At 37.5% G+C, this 19,434-nt stretch overlaps 1 protein-coding gene and 1 non-coding gene across 2 annotated transcripts in view; one reads left to right on the top strand and one right to left on the bottom strand.

Moving 5' to 3' along the window:
* The window catches only part of LOC139937093 (carnitine O-palmitoyltransferase 1, liver isoform-like), a 34,452-nt gene extending 15,743 nt beyond the window's left edge, over nucleotides 1–18,709 (bottom strand). The window contains exons 1-9 of the mRNA XM_071932089.1: nucleotides 18,384–18,709; nucleotides 13,024–13,168; nucleotides 7,337–7,491; nucleotides 6,213–6,338; nucleotides 5,401–5,639; nucleotides 4,675–4,760; nucleotides 2,234–2,338; nucleotides 1,691–1,822; nucleotides 692–746 (exon numbers count right to left, since the gene is read on the bottom strand). Coding sequence (XP_071788190.1) covers nucleotides 692–746; nucleotides 1,691–1,822; nucleotides 2,234–2,338; nucleotides 4,675–4,760; nucleotides 5,401–5,639; nucleotides 6,213–6,338; nucleotides 7,337–7,491; nucleotides 13,024–13,157 — 1,032 coding nt within the window. The 5' untranslated portion in view covers nucleotides 13,158–13,168; nucleotides 18,384–18,709. The remainder of the gene's footprint in view (nucleotides 1–691; nucleotides 747–1,690; nucleotides 1,823–2,233; nucleotides 2,339–4,674; nucleotides 4,761–5,400; nucleotides 5,640–6,212; nucleotides 6,339–7,336; nucleotides 7,492–13,023; nucleotides 13,169–18,383) is intronic.
* Nucleotides 18,710–19,084: 375 nt separating this feature from the next.
* Nucleotides 19,085–19,157, top strand: Trnak-cuu (transfer RNA lysine (anticodon CUU)). Its single transcript has one exon. It is a non-coding gene; the product is annotated as a tRNA-Lys (tRNA).
* Nucleotides 19,158–19,434: the final 277 nt, after the last annotated feature.

Raw genomic sequence — 19,434 nt, 5'->3', positions numbered from 1 at the left:
GTATAACAAAACAACTGTTACCCATTGCGTGATGGTGTTTTGAAAATGGCACCCTAGGCTTTGCCTTGGGTGACATTTGTCTCCTTGGGTGTACAAAACAACATGGACCATTTATCAAAACACAGGAACTATGGCTTTTTGCACCATCCGAAGGACGAAGCAACAATGGTTAATTGTCGAGTTTAAAACACATGTGTTAAGACTGGGACTCGGATCCAAACTTCTGCTGATCAGAAACACCAGAGCTCGAGTCCATGGAACGCCATAATGATTCTTAAAGGAACACATTGCCTTGGATCGGTCGAGTTGGTCTTTGATAAGTGTTTGTAACCGTTTTTTATAAAATGCATATGGGTAGAAAGATGTTGTAAAAGTAGAATACAATGATCCACACAAACATGCCTCAAAATTGCGTGGTTTTCCTTTTACCTCGTCGACTAACACGTCGGCCATTTATGGGGGTCAAAATTTTGACTCCCATAAATGGCCGACCGTGTTAGTTCGCACAGTAGAAGAAAAAACACGCAATTTCGAGGCAAACTTGTGTGGATCATTGTATTCTACTTTTAAAACATCTTTCCAACCATATGCATTATATAAAAAATGGTTACAAACGCTTTTGTTTTGACCAACTCGTCCGATCCAAGGCAACGTGTTCCTTTAATGTCATTTTCATATATGTTTTTCTCACCTTAGAAACAGAAGAGTCATAGTGAACAAGATCATCAAAGTCTGCGCCTGGCACCCTGTGAATTACAAAATGTGCAATATTGATGATATTGACGCAAATCCACTAACATCCTCACCCACGATTAATCTTGGATGCGTCATTTTGGAGCTCAAGATATCTGTGCGCAGTTTAGACAAAGTACGATGGTTTCAAGATCTTGACATGTGAATTGACGGACTACAAAAATGGAAGACTGTAACAGGAGTCAGTAAAATGCAATTTTGCTTTCCTGATTAAAGGCAGCGGACACCATTGGTAATTACTAAAATAATTGTGAGCATGAAAACTTACTTGGTAACAACCAATGGAGAGCTGTTGATAGTATAAAACATTGTGAGAAGCGGCTCCCTCTGAAGTAACGTAGTTATTGAGAAAGAAGTAATTTTCCACGAATTTGATTTTTAAGATCTCAGAATTAGATTTTTAAGTCTCGAAGTCAAGCATCTGAAAGCACACAACTTCGTGTGCCAAGGGTATTTTTTTCTTTCATTATTATTCAATTCAAATTAAATTCAACCTTATACTTATTTCCATAATTCATAAAAACAGAGTAAAAACAATGTTTTTTAAAGTATAACCCACAAAGAGGAGCTGTTTAATGAGAGTCCCAACTTTGACGACCAATTGAGCCCAAACTTTCACAGGTTTGTTATTTTATGCATAAGTTGAGATACAGCAAGTGAGGAGACTGGTCTTTGACAATAACCAGTAGTGTCCAGTGTCATTAAATAAGAAATTATATTTTGTTCCTGTTCATTCTCTTCGTTCTGCTGGCCAATAACTACTAACTCAGATTTTCAAGGGACTTTTAAAGACCCATTTGTTTGAAACTTAATTTTCTTGTCGTTATTCCTTTTTATATTTCAAGTCATTGTTTAATGTTATGTGTTGCGCATAGAGGTTCCTGCATTATGCGCTATGTATATAAATGTCTTTTACTATTATTAGTAGCAGTATTACCTGACGGTGGAGAACATTCGCTCGTACTGGTGCATACAGATTGGAATGGTGTTTCTGATCACAAGAGGGGGCACTTGCTCCCTTTCTATCATCCGCTTGAAGCACATGAAGGCATAGCTCTGTGAGGCAGCTCTGTAATCAACCATAAAGGTAGGGTCATAGATTTGTTTAAAAGTTGTGCTGGTTTGAAGCAAAAAAATTTAAAGAAAGATACAATATAAATCACATGGGAAATGTTCAGCTAAATTCAGTGCTTAATTGCTGAGAAAATGAAAACAAAATTGTTACAGTATTTTAGAAGGTTACTGGTTTAGTGAGGTTACTGGAGGTACTACATAACAGGCCTGTATGGTTCGTTGTTTAAAGGGAAGGTACACGTTTGGTAATTACTCAAAACAAATATTAACTTAAAAACTGACTTGGTAACGAGCATTGGAGAGCTTTTGATAGTATAAAACATTGTGAGAAACGAATCCCTCAGACGTAACGTAGTTTTTAAGAAGACAGGACAAGCTACTCCACACAGTGTAGCAATATACTCACCTTGCTGTTTGAATATGGGTGGGTTTCCAGAAAGCATTCCCAAGGCAGTAGTAGTTGCAGTTTACAGCTATTGGTGCTCTGTTCATCAAGTAGATGTACTTCTCCCTACAAGAACAAAACATTAAAGTTCTGTGAGTCAGACATGATGCTTGACCAGAACGTGTCTTTTTTTTGGTACCCTTACACCGATGTTTATTAAAGGCAGTGGACACTATTGGTAATTACTCAAAATAATTATTGGCATAAAACCTTTCTTGGTGACGAGTAATGGGGAGAGGTTGATGGTATAAAACACTGTGAGAAACGGCTCCCTTTGAAGTGCCATTGTTTTCCAGAAAGAAGTAATTTTCCACGAATTTGATTTTGAGACCTCAGGTTTAGAACTTGAGGTCTTGAAATCAACCATCTAAACGCACACAACTTCGTGTGACAAGGGTTATTTTTCTTTCATTATTATCTTGCAACTTCGATGACCGATTGAGCTCAAATTTTCACAGGTTTGTTATTTTATGCATATGTTGAGATACACCAACTGTGAAGGCTAGTCTTTGACAATTACCAAAAGTGTCCACTGCCTTTTTAAAGGAACACGTTGCCTTTGATCGGTTTGAGTTGGTCTTTGAAAAGCCTTTGTAACCGTTTGTTACAAAATGCATATGATTAGAAAGATATTTTAAAAGTAGATATATTAATCCACACAAGTATCACTCGAAACTGCGTGGTTTTCTTTTTTAACCTCGTCGACAAACACGACCACTCATGGGAGTCAAATTTTTGAATCCCACTAAATGGCCGACCGTGTTAGTTTGCAAAGTTAAAGGAAAAACCACGCAATTTTGAGGCAAATGTGTGTGGATCGTTGTATTCTACTTTTAAAACGTCTTTCTAACCATATGCGGTTACAAACGCTTTTCAAAGACCAACTCGACCGATCCTAGGCAACGTGTTCCTTTAAGCACTGTATACTACATGCTTTAGAATAATAATAATAATAAAAACAAATTCTTATATAGTGCATTTCACAATAACCGTGCGCTTTACATTAGTGCCCTGGTCATAGGGCCAATAACATGTCTTTTAATGTTTCGCAGCTCCCTTGGGAGTATCAACCTGGGCAACAGTTTATATTGGTCCAAAGGCTTTTTCATTCACAATATCAACCTCTACCCTCGCAGGTACCCATTTATACCCCTGGGTGGAGAGAAGCAATTTTAGTTAAGTATCTTGCTCAAGGACACAAGGGTTACAATTTTGTCAGATGAAACCCACCCCCTAAATGTACAGTTCAATCGAAGTGCTAGAAGCAACCGCCTGTTACAGCTCAGAATTAATACAAAGCGATATGCTAATTCATTTGTCCCCTCAGGTGTCCGAATTTTTAATGAACAATTGCAACGTTAAAATATTTTTGTAAAATCAATCTTTTACTTCCAGTTTTTTTCAATTAATATATTATATATATTTCTATAGACTTTTGTGGCTTGTAGTGTTTTTTGTTTTGTTTTATATAATATTTTAAATAATCTTATGTAAATTTTGTAAAATTGTTGTTTAAAAGGTCGAAATGAATTTCCCATCGTGGATAATAAAGTGAATTGAATTGAATTGAATTGAATTGAATTGAATTTGAACCAACACTCTGGTGACTTGGCACCAGAACTTAAATTCGATGTTCTTAACCACTCGGCCATGACCCTCAAGAAAAGAATCCACATGCAAATCACTCGGTTGGGATTCAAACCCATGACCTCTTCATTGCTATGAGCGGATGTCTTACCACTAGACCACGAGCTAGCCCATTGGCTAGAGGCATGATTAGGTCTCATGCAAAAATTGAACAGCTGAAAGAATGGCTCTTGAAAACATGAAAAGAACATTTCTAAAAGATTGTAAAGCCAGTGGACACTTTCGGTAAACAGTATTGTCCAAGGCCCACACTTGTGTATCACAACTTATATTATAAAATAACAAACCTGTGATAATTTAGGCTCAATCAGTCATCGGAGTCGGGAGAAAATAACGGGAAAACCCACCCTTGTTTCCCCACGTTTCGCTGTGTCATGACATGTGTTTAGTATAAATCCGCAATTCTCGATGTCTAGAATTGATAATTGTTTTAATGTTTTCTCAAAAAGTAAAGCATTTCATGGAATAATATTTCAAGAGAAGTCTTTTACCAATTACCTTCTGTAAACCCTGTAAGTTATTTGTAAATCTGTGAACTTTTATTTTTTTTCTGTTCCGAAAGTGTATAATGGCTTTAAGTGTGAGCTATACAAAACAAATATTGAATGCATTTTTTTTGTGCATTGTCGCAAAATATAGTCACTCAGTGAAATCTGGTTTTTCCATTAAAAATTAGTCCTGATTTCACTTCAGGCTACCACTCAGCAACAACGCACTCAAATGCATCCAGTGTTCATATCCTAAATTCTACTCACCACCAGTCAGTGATGTAGTTGGAGGCCCACCATGCCTTCAAATGTAACAGCCTCTGTAGCTTGGGTCCAACAGTTCTCTTGAAATTCTACAACAGGTATTCAATGAGATTAATGTACATGCAGTCGTCTCTCGTTAATACTACGAGACAACGGTTAATACGAGGTATTTCACCGGTCCCGGACTGTCCCATGCGTGTTTCTATGTCTTAAAAAACGGAAGATACAAGCACGGTCGTAACGAGAACAAGGTATTTTTGCGGTCCCATGATAACAAAATGTGTAGTGCATGCACCGACGTGTGTATACATGTTTTCACCTGTCCATGTACACCTGTGCATATACGTGTAAATGGTCGCTACGTTTAAGGCGAGGTTCGGACAATACGAGAAAAGTAGGCCAGTGCGGCGGACCAACGGGAGTCGACTGTATTTGGTTCTTCAGTACATGTTTCGGAAAGTACATACTCTCTTTCAGGGGCCAATTTCATAGAGCTGCTTAAGCAAAAAATTTGCTTAAGCATGAAAATAGGTCGCTTATTTTTCACATGTTACTGGCAAAAATTTCATGCTACATACATTGCTTGTGATTGATATTAAGATGTTGTTTACTTAGCATAACAATTGAGTGGAGTCTAAGCCAGTAATCTGATTTTACGAAGCAAGATCTTTTTTGAGCAGCTCTATGAAATTGGGCCCAGTTAACATAAAAAAGCTACCACAATTTTACCTTAGCTTGTTTTTGTAGCTGATTGTACTCCTCTGTATCCAACAGCGGCTTCATGGAGGCCAGGAACTGTGAGATGGTATCGTCCAGGGACGGCACAGGCATACGCGGCAAGCTGAGCTGGTAGCTGTAGGTGCTTGGGCAGAGGGCTGGTATCAGAGCACTGAAAGACTGACCGCTGATGATACGCACTAAGACTGCCCACCCAAGGGTACTCCAAGATTGATTCTTGGGTGTTTCATCTGAGGAGGATAGAGATGTCGGTATTTAAGGCACTGCAGCCGATTTCACGAAACTTTACGCAACTGCGTTTAAGTCCACTTGCGCAGCGTTTATGGCACAAGTTGCTCCATAAACGTTGCGCAAGGGGATTTACGCAGTTGCGTAAAGTTTCGTGAAATTGGCTGCAGGACACTATTGGTAATTACTCTAAATAATTGTTAGCATAAAACCTTATTTGGTAACGAGCAACGGAGAGCTGTTGATGGTATAAAACATTGTAAGAAACGGCTCCCGTAGTTTTTGAGAAAGAGGTTATTTCCCACTCAAATTTTAACAGACTTCAGGCCTGAAGTCTTTTAATAGGCAAAAAAGCATACAAATTAATTTTTTGTGCAACAAGGGTGTCTTTTCTTTCAGTATTCTCTTGCAACTTCACTGACCAATATTGACTCCAATATTTCACTGAATGTGTAACTTTTTGCACATGTTAGGATACACAAAATGAGAATACTGGTCTTTGACAATTACTGAAGGTGTCCAGTGCTTTTTAATCTAATCTTGGACGAGAACGGAAAAGAGAATCGAGTACTTACGTAACCATCCCTTGTATGCGAGTAGGATACGCAGTAGGTAGCGTCTCACATGAAGCAACGAGATGAAGAAACAGACGCCTACAAGTAAGGATACTACCAACACCTTCAAGTAGTAGTACGGCGGCCCTGAAATTATTATTGTTGTTATTATTATTTATTTGGCATTCACACATGTCATGAATAATACAATATATAAAGCAAGAAAATAATCAAAATGACAAGGGAATATACAATAGAGCCAGCAACACATGCCAGGAAAAAAAGTTAATTTAATAACAGTGGCCTGGGGGCTTTGTTTCCTATGCTACTGGCTTATAAAAAAAAAAACAGAGAGAGAAATTACAAAATGCCAGATATTGACAAAATTGTGACACCGTCAACAATAGGGCTAGATACCTTTGTTACTAGATTTCATAAAGCCTGTAAGCACAGCAATTTGCTTAGCATGACGTTTCTTCCTTGATTAGAACAGTATTACCAATCAAGTTTCCACTTGTTGCATGTTGCTTGTTGTATTCAGCTGTTGTTTGCTTTAAAATACTGAAAATCACCCAGAAATTTGGTTGGTAATCCTGTTTTTATCAAGGCAAAATTGGGGGACCACTAACATTAGGCCTAGGTCAGTTGGTAGAGTTTTGAAATGTTAACACGGACGTCGCAGGTTTTAGTCACACTCCACTAAATTTGTCTTTGTTCAACCCAAAAATATAAAACTTGTAACAATACGAGGGTAAACATGAGCTCAATAGATTGTGTCCTCATGCCCTTTTCCAACATGCGTTTCAACGTTTTGTGCCAAAAGTAAATCAGAAGTTAGAAATTGATGCAACAAGTCGGGCAGGAAAAATCAGCATGCGATGTAAAAACCTTTATGATAAGTATTTCAACCAATAAGATTTAATACGAAATTCTCATTTTCATCATTTTGAATACTGTTTTGTATTTCCAAATAAAATAAAATTCAAATAAAATAACCCAAACATTTCTGCATTTACCTTTTTAATAGTTAAACGTTTCTAAATCTCTCATTTTACTGTTTTCTTTTATCTTTGTGAAACTTTTTACGTCCTTGGACGATATATAGTCCAGCCACGTTGATGTAATTGAAATGAAATGAGACCAACCTCTGGAAATGTACACATACTCTCCAAGTGTCCAGAACTTATTGTTGAGTGAACTGCAGAAGTCAAAGTCCAGGACCATTAAGAACGAAACAAACGCCACAGAAACTAGAAGGTTCCAGGAGGACGTTGGCCAAAGTCCATTCCAGATTAGATTTCTGTGGATCAAAAAAATAAAAATAGTTCTTCTATAATATATATAACAATTAAAATAAAAACTACAGTTCTATTAATATAGTATGCCTATTCATTGCATTATCAGTTACATATTTATTTATGTGAAAATAGAATGAGCTATTATTGCAAACTGCTTACTCAAAATAGGACAGCATTGTGCAGTTAAATTAATTGCATAACTTACACAATACTGATTTAATTATTAATAGTTAATGGCCTGACATTTCAACCCCAGCAGAGTTTCGAGAAAGACTCTGCTAGGGTTGAAACATCACGCCATTAAACTAGGTTTTTTTGGGGGTATTAGGCTGCCTATGTATTAATATAATAATTTATTGTTACTTTTAGTTGTTCTGTGGTTCTTTTAACGGTAAGTCTTACTTGTTTTTGCAAACTTACTAACCAGAACCCAATGGAGAGAAGACAAGGAGGTTTCAATTTTAAATAAGGGGAAGGAAACCTTAGAACAATATTCCATGGGAAACCCAAGCAATCTGGTAGGGACTGATCAAACCCAACTCACGAACGTGTACAGTACGGCCCCTGGTGGGATTTGAACCACAGTCCTAGAGGTGAAAAGGTGAGGAAAGAAAAACACTTTGCCAACCTAGTGGGTATTTGAACACCTGCTTTTGGTTGGACAGCCGCCGCCTATCACAAAGTGTATTGAACTTCTAAACTATTGGAAGAGAATAATTTGGCCACCCTAGTGTTGAAATGTTTCAGCAAATTTGGACAACCTAGTGTTCACCTAAGTTCACAGATTTACAAATAACTTACAGGGTTTACAGAGGGTAATGGTGAAAGACTTCTCTTGAAATATTTTTCCATGAAATGCTTCACTTTTAGAGAAAACATTAAAACAATATCAATTCTCGATATCGAGAATTACGGTCCTGACACTGAGAAACGTGGGAAACAAGGGCGGGTTTTTCCGTTAATTTCTCCCGACTCCGATGACCGATCGAGCCTAAATTTTCAGGTTTGTTATTTTTTATATAAGTTGTGATACACGAAGTGTGGGCCTTGGACAATACTGTTTACTGAAAGTGTCCAATGGCTTTAATTTGTCTCCCAATGAGAAAGTTCAAAGTTCAAGTATCACAAAAAGAAGATTATGGTATTAAAAAATGTATAGACTAATATTTTCATTTTTTCTACACAGCTGGTTGAAGAGATACCAATGTTCACAGAAAGGTCACAAGGTTTCAGCCAGAATTTGGTAAAAGGGTCATCAACAAATTATTGGAATTTAAAAACTTGGTGTCCAAATTGTTTACTGGTCCAAAACATTAACATGAGAAAAAAAAAGGGGTGTCCAAATTTAACACATGTAAGGTTTTCCACTAAAACAACCTGGGGCCAATTTCATAGAGCTGCTTAAAGCAAAACAATCGCTTAAGAACGAAAATAGCTCGCTTAATTTACACATGTTACTGGCCAAAATTTCATGCCATATACATTGTTTGTGACTGGTATTTGGCTGTTGTTAACTTAGCATTACAATTGAGTGGAGTCTTGGCCTGTAATCTGATTTTACTAAGCAAGGATTTGTTTTGCTTAATAAGCAAAATTTTGTGCTTAAGCAGAGCCTCTATGCAATTGGGCCCAGACACCCCTTTGGCTAAACTCTATATGACCCGTGACGTGCCACAAACTGTAGCTCAGTCATACATACTGAAAGTACATCAGCGCAGCATGTCTCTTACATTACCCTTGGTTAAACCTTGTACACGTGTCAAATGTTCTTGCTGTAGTGACTGTGAGGGTTGGTGAACCCAAACCATCCCCAACAGATCAAAAATTCAATTGCATATATTATCAGGCCTTGAACTTCTCTCTTGAAGGGGCACAGCAATTTTCCTCTAATAAGGGGCACTTCTATGAGGAAAATTAAAAAATTTGTATGGGAGCATTACAGAGGGAACCAGAGCAAAAGCACAGGGCACCACGGCTAAGCAAAGGACACCACAGGTTTTGCTGCGGATGCTTTAGGTTATTTCGAGGCCTGATAAATGTATGTAGTGTTTGATTCTGTGTAGGCTTGACTGAGGGTAGTCTTGAAGTCAAGACGGTAATTGTGAAGCGCAGTGTGTAGTTTCGGGGACGATACACACACCCTCGATCCCAGTATGTGTGTGTGAGTCACCTACTACTGTTGCATGTGCAACATCGCACTGTGACTGTTGCATGAAAGGCAGACAAATAGGCAGCGCCTAACGACTTGTCATCAAGTCTAGACTGAGAGCACTACATGAAGTAAACTGCTTTATGCATTTTTAAACCATGAGACACGCACACATACATTGTACGTATGTACCACCACAACCAGACTCGTACAGTGTGGGTGATCAAATTTATTTAGAGTGAGGAATGATCTATAGAACATCACTCAAGGGAGTGACGGTTTAATATTACTTGAAACGCATTGAAATTTCCTAAATACGAAGGATGTTGCTTTCTTGATTATGGGTACGTTCTTCTTACCTTGGCCCTTGTTCCTAAATATCAAAAAATAAATTAAAAAATCAGTGTAAAGGAGAGCCTCGTCTAAAAAAAAGTGGCCTTGTCCCACATTATTGTACATGAAAATTCCAGCCAAATTGAAATATTTCATACAAATCACATCACTGAACTGCCTGACTGATGCATTCATGTGACTAGATTCCCAAGGGAGCTGACCCAATTGATTCTTTCTAGAACACTTAAAGGAACACGTTGCCTTGGATCGGACGAGTTGGTCTATAAAAAGCGCTTGTAACTGTTTGTTATAAAATGCATATGGTTGGAAAGATGTTTTAAAATTATAATACAATGATCTACACAAGTTTGCTTCGAAATTGCGTGGCTTTCCTTTTACTGTGCGAACTAACACGGTCGGCCATTTTGACTCCCATAAATGGCCAACCGTGTTATTTGATGAGGTAAAAGGAAAACCGTGCAATTTCGAGGCATGTTTGTGTGGATCATTGTATTCTACTTTTACAACATCTTTCCAACCATTTTATGCATTTTATTTAAAAAAAAAAACGGTTTTAAATGCTTTTCAATGACCAACTCGACCGATTAAAGGCAACGTGTTCCTTTAAAGGGAAGGTACACGTTTGGTAACAACTCAAAACAAATATTAACCTACAAACTGACTTGTTAATGAGCATTGGAGAGCTGTTGATAGTATAAAACACTGTAGGAAACGACTCCCCCAGAAGTAAAGTATTTTTTGAGAAAGAGGTAATTTCTCACTTAAACAATAAAAGACTTCTAGCTAGAAGTCTTTTATTCCTATCTGAAAGGACACAAATTTGTCCAACAAGGGTGTTTTTTCTTTCATCATTTTCTCGCAACTTCGATGACCAATTGAGCCTAAATTTTCACAGGCTTGTTATTTTATAGTTATGATGGGATACACCAAGTGAGAAGCCTGACCTTTGACAATTACCAAACGTGTACAGTGGCTTTAAAGGTATTCATACAGGATTGGCATACAGCTGACAAAATGGTCACAGGCAGTACTCATGTTTTGTGTGTTCATTGAAATAACAAACAATTTAAAAATACTCTGAATCTCCTGTGTGAGTCAGGAGAAAGTAGTGAATAACCATGCACTTACTTTCAGCATGCAAACTCATGGTTCTTAATTAAATAACAATCGAAATCACAATGTACTTTTGTTCAATGAAATAACAAACCATTGAATGCACTGACGCTGCTGTATGAGTCAGGAGAAAGTAATGAAAAACCATGCACAATTTTCAGCATGCAAACCCACTGTCCTTAATTTTGCTTGTAACAACCGAATTCAGCTGTTGTATTTTTAAATGCGTTTTCAGATACATTTTTCTCAAAATAGGCAAATGACTTCGGCTCGCCCCGGTGTTCCTAGCTGTGTAAACCCTTATAAGGTGTTAAATAATTGGGTTTTAGAATTTATCCCTGAAGTTACCTATCTTCCTGAAAGTGTGTACATATACACGTATACTCAGCCCCTTGAGTACCTTGTTTGGTAGATAGGTACGCTATAAGACTTATTATCATTTCTAAGGGCAAAAGATCACAGACAAAAATGGTTCAATATTAACTGCATAATCAGTCAGCTTCCAGACTATAATTAAACACTGATATTTTGTGTGTCTTGTATGACCTACATTCATATACCTTTAATATGACCATAAGAAACCAAATACTTTAACCACTGACTCATGTTTTCCTTCCTCCTCAGCAGAAATATGAACCCACCTCAAGCTCAAAGTCAAAGTTCACAGTCATATTTGACCTCCACAGTGCAATACACTGTCATAGAATCATGGGTCAAGGCTGCGTTGAATAAATTCTAAACCCACAACTATTTTGAACATACTGTACATGTACATTGAGCTTTTAAAGGCAGCGGACACTTTTGGTAATTACTCAAAAGAATTATTAGCATAAAACCTTACACGTACTTGGTAACAAGTAATGAAGAGGTTGATAGTACAAAACATTGTGAGAAACGTCTCCCTCTGAAGTGACGTAGCTTTCAAGAAAGAAGTAATTTTCCACGAAAGTTTAGCATTTGAGGTCCCGAAATCAAGCGTCTGAAAGCACACAACTTCGTATGACAAGGGTGTTTTTTCTTTCATAGTTATCTCGCAACTCCGACGACCAATCGAGCTCAAATTTTCACAAGTTTGGTATTTTATGCATGTTGAGATGCACCAAGTGAGTAGACTGGTCTTTGACACTTACTAATAGTGTCCAGTGCCTTTAAAGGGAGTGTTGCAAATATGGTGAAATGCAGTTCAATAAAATCAAAAGGAAACCATATACACTGCAGAATGCTCAATTACAGATTGCACATATAGTACTTTTAAAACCAAGATAAACCCCAAGTAGAAAACAATCCGAAGACCTTGTTTCAATTCAGCATGCTTTGGCAAAACATCCAAACATTTGGGTCCAGAATTCCCCCAGTTGTTTAAATCCTTAAGCACTGTAAATGAAAAAAAAATATGTGCCAGTAAGCCTGGGCGATCTGTTGCAACTAGTCATGTAAAAGTTGCGACTAATGATTGCTTAGTCAAGTTGCGACTACCGTTTTTCAACTACTCGGTTGATCGTGCCACCACGACTACTACAAAAATAGTCGCGCGTACCTGCTTGGTGAACACTCACGGCTATTCACGACAACATATTAACTTATAAGAAACACACATCACGGACAAAATTGTTTCAGAGTGAAATTTCACTATTGCCCTTGCAGCAAACAATATGATGCAATGTATCTTGGGAATTAGAAAATAGTCGCGACTAGTGTCAAATTAATCGTGACTAGACGAGTATTAAACTTCACTAGTTGCCCAGGGGTGGATTTCACAAAGAGATAAGACTAGTCTTATCTAAAGTTAAGATGAGTTACTCGTCCTAACTTAAGATTTGTTTTTAATATCTCCTAAGTTAGGAATAGTACTAACTCTTTTTGAAATCAAACCCAGGCCACAAATAGTAAAGAGTGTAAACTGGTACATGTGTTTCACCTTGTGCGATAAAAGCGTCTGACGCAGCTCCTACGCAGAGACTCCAAGCCAACCTTCCATTCATCCTCTTTACCCTCCTCAAAATACAGCACATCAACCCTGGGCTCCCTCACAGCGCTACGGGCTTCAGCCATGCTTCACACAGCTGCAAGAGAAAGTCACACATCATTGATCAATCAGTAAACTACAAAACGACAAACAGACATTTTTGTCTGCCCGTTACATTCAGTATTATATAACTGACATACAGGTTGTCATTTGATTGGTGGAACTTACTTCACGTGACATTCACTATTAGTATTACTCCCTTCCGCACCGGCGATCAAAAAGACCTATTCGCCCGTGGGGAATAGCATTTCCCATTCAACATTTAGGATCATCCTTGTTCCCAATGTTTTTGAGCAGTACAGCGCCGTCACGCCGCTGCTAAAAACAAAGGAGCACCTGTGCAAAAGGTTGTGATCCGATTTGTGCATTGTTGCCTTGCCTCGCCTCGTGAAATGGAACAGTCCAAATTTTACCTTGCGATAATATTCCTCCCATTCCACTCTGAGCCACTCAATATTTGTATAACACCACACCGGCTCAGGGGGTCGGTTTCACAAAGCACTGAAATTCATCCGAAGATGAGTTGTCATTATCGCCGTAGTGATTTGTATCAGGACACACCACACTTTGCCTAGCAATTGGATCTTTACTTAAGATCAATCTTAAGGCCGGTTTATAGTCAGTTGCGCAATGGTCGCGTGAAGGAAATCTTGATGCGCAATCATAAAAAAAACACAGTTTATAGGCCTAGGCGATGACTATTAACTATTTTTTTAAAGGATTGCGCATCAAGATTTCCATCGCGCGACCGAATATAAACCGTCCTTCACTCTTTGTGAAAGGAGACCACAACGGCTCTTTCCAGAGCCAACACTCCTCCAAAGTCCAAAAAGAAATTGACAAATGGTTGTACCTGCAAGTTTACTACAATGTAGTTAAAGCTACTTATTGCCAGTTCCGTGTTAATCAAATAAAGGTGGATGAGAATTGTGTGTCTTTGCCTCTCCTTAAAAATTGATTTCAGAAAATAATTTATTGCCGAGAATTTTATGATGCTTCAAACGGCAACAATAGGAGATCAATAAATGCGTATCCCACAGAAATTTTTTATATTTTTGTACACACATTTGTATGCTCCGACGTTGTGATAAAAATTAGGCAAAGTTTACAAAAAGATTGACCATACCATTTCGAGGCATCCATCAAAAGTGCCTCGAATCTTGAACAGTTTAAGGGAATATTAAAAACCCATCGTTTGATTTTAAATGTTGTTTGCTCACAGCACTTCTACATTATGAATCACTTGGCAAAGGCATTCTAATCCAGTTATTAAAAAATCCAACACCATGGTACATTAACTTATGGAGGAATTAAATAACACCTAATCTGTTTTGATATATGTGTGGAAGACCATGGAGGAAGGGTGAAGCCAGAAGCGACACTCTTAATAAGAGTTGCTATCAAGAGTTAGTAATGATTTTAAACTTTCAGTAATGTATTTTGTAAGTTTAAATGTATTTTTTTTTACAACAAATCCAACCGTTTGTGGTTGCAAACAAAATGAACCCTCCTTACCCTTACCGCAGACTGTTAGCTTCCAACAATTTGGATACCGTCTTAAGTCAAGAATAATTGATTAAGTTAAGAAGGTTTGAATCATACTGAATGACAAAAACCATTAGTCAGTCATCAACATCAATATTAAATGCGCCCCCAGGATACCCACTTGCTCTTTTCTTATATAACCATACCATTTGTTGTATAGCAGCGAGTTTGTGCAAAGAGGGACACTGTGCACTATGATGTAAAGATCCGGGTATACTGTATTATGTAAATGTCTTGCAGTACAGGATGTTTATTGTACATAATCCTTGCTACAGAAGTATGCCTAACCATGGAAGAAGGAAATGCCAATAACAAAATACAACTAAACAGGATACAGTGATACCTGTATATTTACGAGGAATGTTATTTATAAATTACAAGATTTGCATTTTTAACCCACAATGTGCAGGTAAACTGTACTCCCAATTAAAATGTAGGCAATTTCACATGGATTGGCATGCACTTCTCACAATGCCTTTTTTCCTGATTTCTTTTTTTAGGGGGGGCCTAATGCTTTTTTTTCTTTTTTTTTCTTTCATTTGGTTCATATTGTTTACTTTTCCAAATTATATTTTGAACTCCGTGTTTTTTAAAATACAAGCAGTTTTGTAATCCATCCGGTAGGCTGCAATGTGCAAAAGCCCATTAGTGCCATATATATTTCATTTTCGAATGCAGTTATTTATATTTTCGAGTGCAGTTATTTTTATTTCCAATGCAGCTAATTATATTTACAAGAGCAGTTTTTAGGACCTTTACTAAACCATGTTTGGATTGCAGGCCTTTGTACAACATTGAATACAGGCCTGGTACATAGTTCAATGACCCCTTTTCATAAAGGCCGCAGGACGCGCAGTCTATTGTTTCGTAACATTTCTGCTTTTGCATTTATTTATTTGGGCAAGTGCATGCATTTATATTTTCAGTGTGCAGCTTTTTATATTTTCAGTGGACAGCTGTTTAAGTAAATGTTTATTGCAAAAAAAATGCATTGAAAGTATAAATAAATGCATTAAAAATTATTATAAACAGCTGCACTGGATGTATTAATAGATGCACTGAAAATATGCATGCACTTGCAAAAAATGCAGAAGCAAAAATGTTACCTAAAAAAAAGACTGCACATCCTATGGCTTTTGTGAAACGGGGTCATTGAACTACCATGCCTGTATTTGGTGTTGCACTAATAGGCCTTCCGACCTAAACTAGGTTTCGTAAAGTTCCTAAAAACAAAACAAACGGCTCTGGAAAATATAATAAACTGCATTGAAAAAAAATAATAATTGCACTTGAAACAATAAATAACTGCACTCAAAAATATAAATAATTGCGCTTGAAAATATAAATGAGAAAATAGAATTAGCTGTTGCAAACAACTTACCAACCAAATGGACCATATGGTTGCAAAAAATAGTTAACGGTCTGATGTTTCGAGTCTTTCTCACAGGCTTTAGCAGAAAGACTCTGCTAGGGTCGAGTCGTCAGGCCATTAACTATTTTTTGAAAATATAAATAACTGCCTTCCAAAATAAAACTAAGATGGCACTAACAGGCTTCACTGTGTTCAGCTCTGTTGTTTGGCTGAACATCAACCACTCACTCTGTCATTTCAACAAACCTTGTTTTCAATCAACCCTACATACATATTAGCCCAGCACTAGACGACCTAATTAAGAAATTGTGTAAATATCTCAAATACATTATTTTGTACTCACTGCCTTATAAACACTTTGGTACTAAGACACTGGACACTATTGGTAATTGCCAAAGACCAGTTTTCTCACTTGCTGTATCTCAACATAACATAACAACTGTGAAAGTTTGAGCTCAATTGGTCATCGAAATTGCGAGATAATAATAGAAGAAAATTCCTTCTTTCTCGAAAACTATGGCACTTCAGAAGGAGCCGTTTCTCACAATGTTTTATACCATCAACCTCTCCCCATTACTCGTTATCAAGTAAGGTTTTATGCTAATAATTATTTTAAGAAAAAACCAATAGTGTCCACTGCCTTTAAAAAAATGAGTGCATCACAAAACTTGGCCCTGATAACTCTCTTGATTAAATACAACTTTAGGTATCAACAAAACATTCTGAGTATTTATTCTTCCAGTCATAAAACTGCAATGTACTATGAACACAAACTTTTAAACACTTAAAGGCAGTGGACACTATTGGCAATTACTCAAAATAATTATTAGCATAAAACCTTTCTTGGTGACGAGTAGTGGGGAGAGGTTGATAGTATAAAACATTGTCATGATTGTGAGAAACGGCTCCCTCTGAAGTGCCATAGTTTTTGAGAAAGAAGTAATTTTCCACGAAATTGATTTAGAGACCTCAGATTTAGAACTTGAGGTCTCAAAATCAACCATCTAAACGCACACAACTTCGTGTGAGAAGGGTGTTACAGTGTTTTTTCTTTCATTATTAGCTCGCAACTTCGATGACCGATTGAGCTCAAATTTTCACAGGTTAGTTATTTTATGCATATGTTGAGATATATACCAACTGTGAAGGCTAGTCTTTGACAATTACCAATAGTGTCCACTGCCTTAAAAGTAATCATTGTTTACATTATGATAACCACCATTCATTGTAAACAAATGATCACATTTGTAAACACTGCAATCAGCATAACAGTTTTAATGTCAACAATGTGACATTTCACATCCTCAATACTTTTGAACTTTTGAACGACGTGTTTGGTAAAATGGATTGTGGAACTCTTTGCAGCCGCGACGTGTCTTAGGTCTGCGACGCATCGCAAACCCTACGATGCGTCGCTACTTGCGATGAGTTTCGTGAAATCGGGGGCTGAATAGTTATCCCAATGTCATAGAAAGTGATTACATATTAGTATGAATAATCAACAGAACAAGAACAACCACCAATTTTCTATGAACATGGAGCAATAATAGTAGAGTCTGTAAATGATTAAAGTGAGGAAAACAGGTTAGATTAGTAAGTTGTTTAATGTTAACACAAGATAGACAAATTAGGTCAGCAGAGTCTAAGCTGAAAATAAAGGTACGTATGTGAAATTAGTAAAAGTGAAACTGAAAATCATGAAATGAATAATTGATAAACAGTTATAGAAAGGTTAGAAAACAGTTAGAAAATGACTTCTCCTAAAACTAGTATCGGACTAGGTTCGTTCTACTCCTAGAACTATGAGGTTCGTTTGGCTATCGTCTCCCCGAGCAATAGCGGATCGAACGTCATGCTCATAGTCATAGTTCTAAGAGTAGAAAATGACCAGGTTACAGATTGCTTCACCTTAACAAACATACAAACATAGTCCAGTCGTGATCATTCAAGCTGGACTGGTCCACGTGGACCAGTCCCAGTCTAGAGGTCAAGGACAGACAATTCCCATAACACAACAAAGGAGCAGGAGGTAGAAATATTTTAATAGAATATCCACACACTCGACTTTGAGTCTACTTTTGTCGACCAATTGGTGATATTAATGGATAATTTTCCGTATGGCGACACCACCTTTTCACTCATTTTTACAAAAAGGGATATCTCATTGAGGTAAATTAGATGCTATATTATTTCATATCGAATGAAAAAGTGGTGGCGCCGTACGGAAACTTTTCCAGACTAAAAAGAGTTACTTGGAATAATCCTACCTCCATGCTTGGAAGTTGGAGCAACCATGGAGCAACTTAAAAATTGTATTTTTATTTTGTTTACTTACCTTTTGGCTTTTGGCCAGCTAAACTTGGGGGGTCCTATACGCAGTTCGTTTTCGTGTCAACAAAAACGATTTATCCTAAAATATTACTTGAAATATTGAAGATAATACTGTCTATACTGAATACTGGTTGAAACTTCTTCTGTCCTTACTCTATGATCCGACGTATGAACTATCAAATGACCCAAATAACTCAGCGACCGACTGCCGGCTAAACTACACGCATCACGATCACACACACACAAACACGCGGACTACGGTTCGTGATGTGATGATTTAATTTGTGGCCGACTCGTTTTTTGTTGAACGTTGAAAAAGCACGTCAACATATAAACAGCGCGCCGTGTAATCTGATGCGTGTGTAGGTTTAGAAGCCCCCCTTTATTCATGGTCGATTCTTCTTTTCCGCTGGTTGCCAGTTGTAGTTGGTCAAAACATCGAATATCCAAAGAATTAATCCGCGTGTACCCGTGAGAGCAGAAGCGATTCCAAATTATAGTAGGGGTGTGTTTGGCCGGGAAAGTATGATTATGAAATTTTCAAATCGAACAAGGTTATTCAAACTGACGTATCAAGATGAGGCAAATATTTCGGAAATGGTTGAGTGATGACACAGAAATGAGAACAAATTGTAAGTGTAAATTTTATCGCGCAGAAACGGCCAATTAAATAAATTTAATGTGCTTCGCCATCACCGCAACAATGCCCGGTTAGCTCAGTCGGTAGAGCATGGGACTCTTAATCCCAGGGTCGTGGGTTCGAGCCCCACATCGGGCGCGCATGTTTTTATTTTATCTCTATCGTTTTGTTACTTGCTATCGAAATTAGTTAATCTTATATCATGCATGATATTAATACATTAGATTTCTCCTTTGCGGAAGCATACCCCCATATTATGAATATACACGTGTCCTTGAAGGAGGCAGTTCTATCTACCCATAACGAAGTTCGCTCAAGTAAACACATTCTTCTTATAAAGTACTAGTGTCCTCTGTCCTGGGGTGGATTTCACAAGGAGTTAGGACTAGTCTTATCTCGAGTTAGGACCAGTTAC

This window comes from Asterias amurensis, chromosome 5, assembly GCF_032118995.1.
Source record: "Asterias amurensis chromosome 5, ASM3211899v1".
Lineage (NCBI taxonomy): Eukaryota > Metazoa > Echinodermata > Asteroidea > Forcipulatida > Asteriidae > Asterias > Asterias amurensis.
Note: the sequence above shows the minus strand (reverse complement) of the source record. Positions and strands in the feature narration are given on the sequence as shown.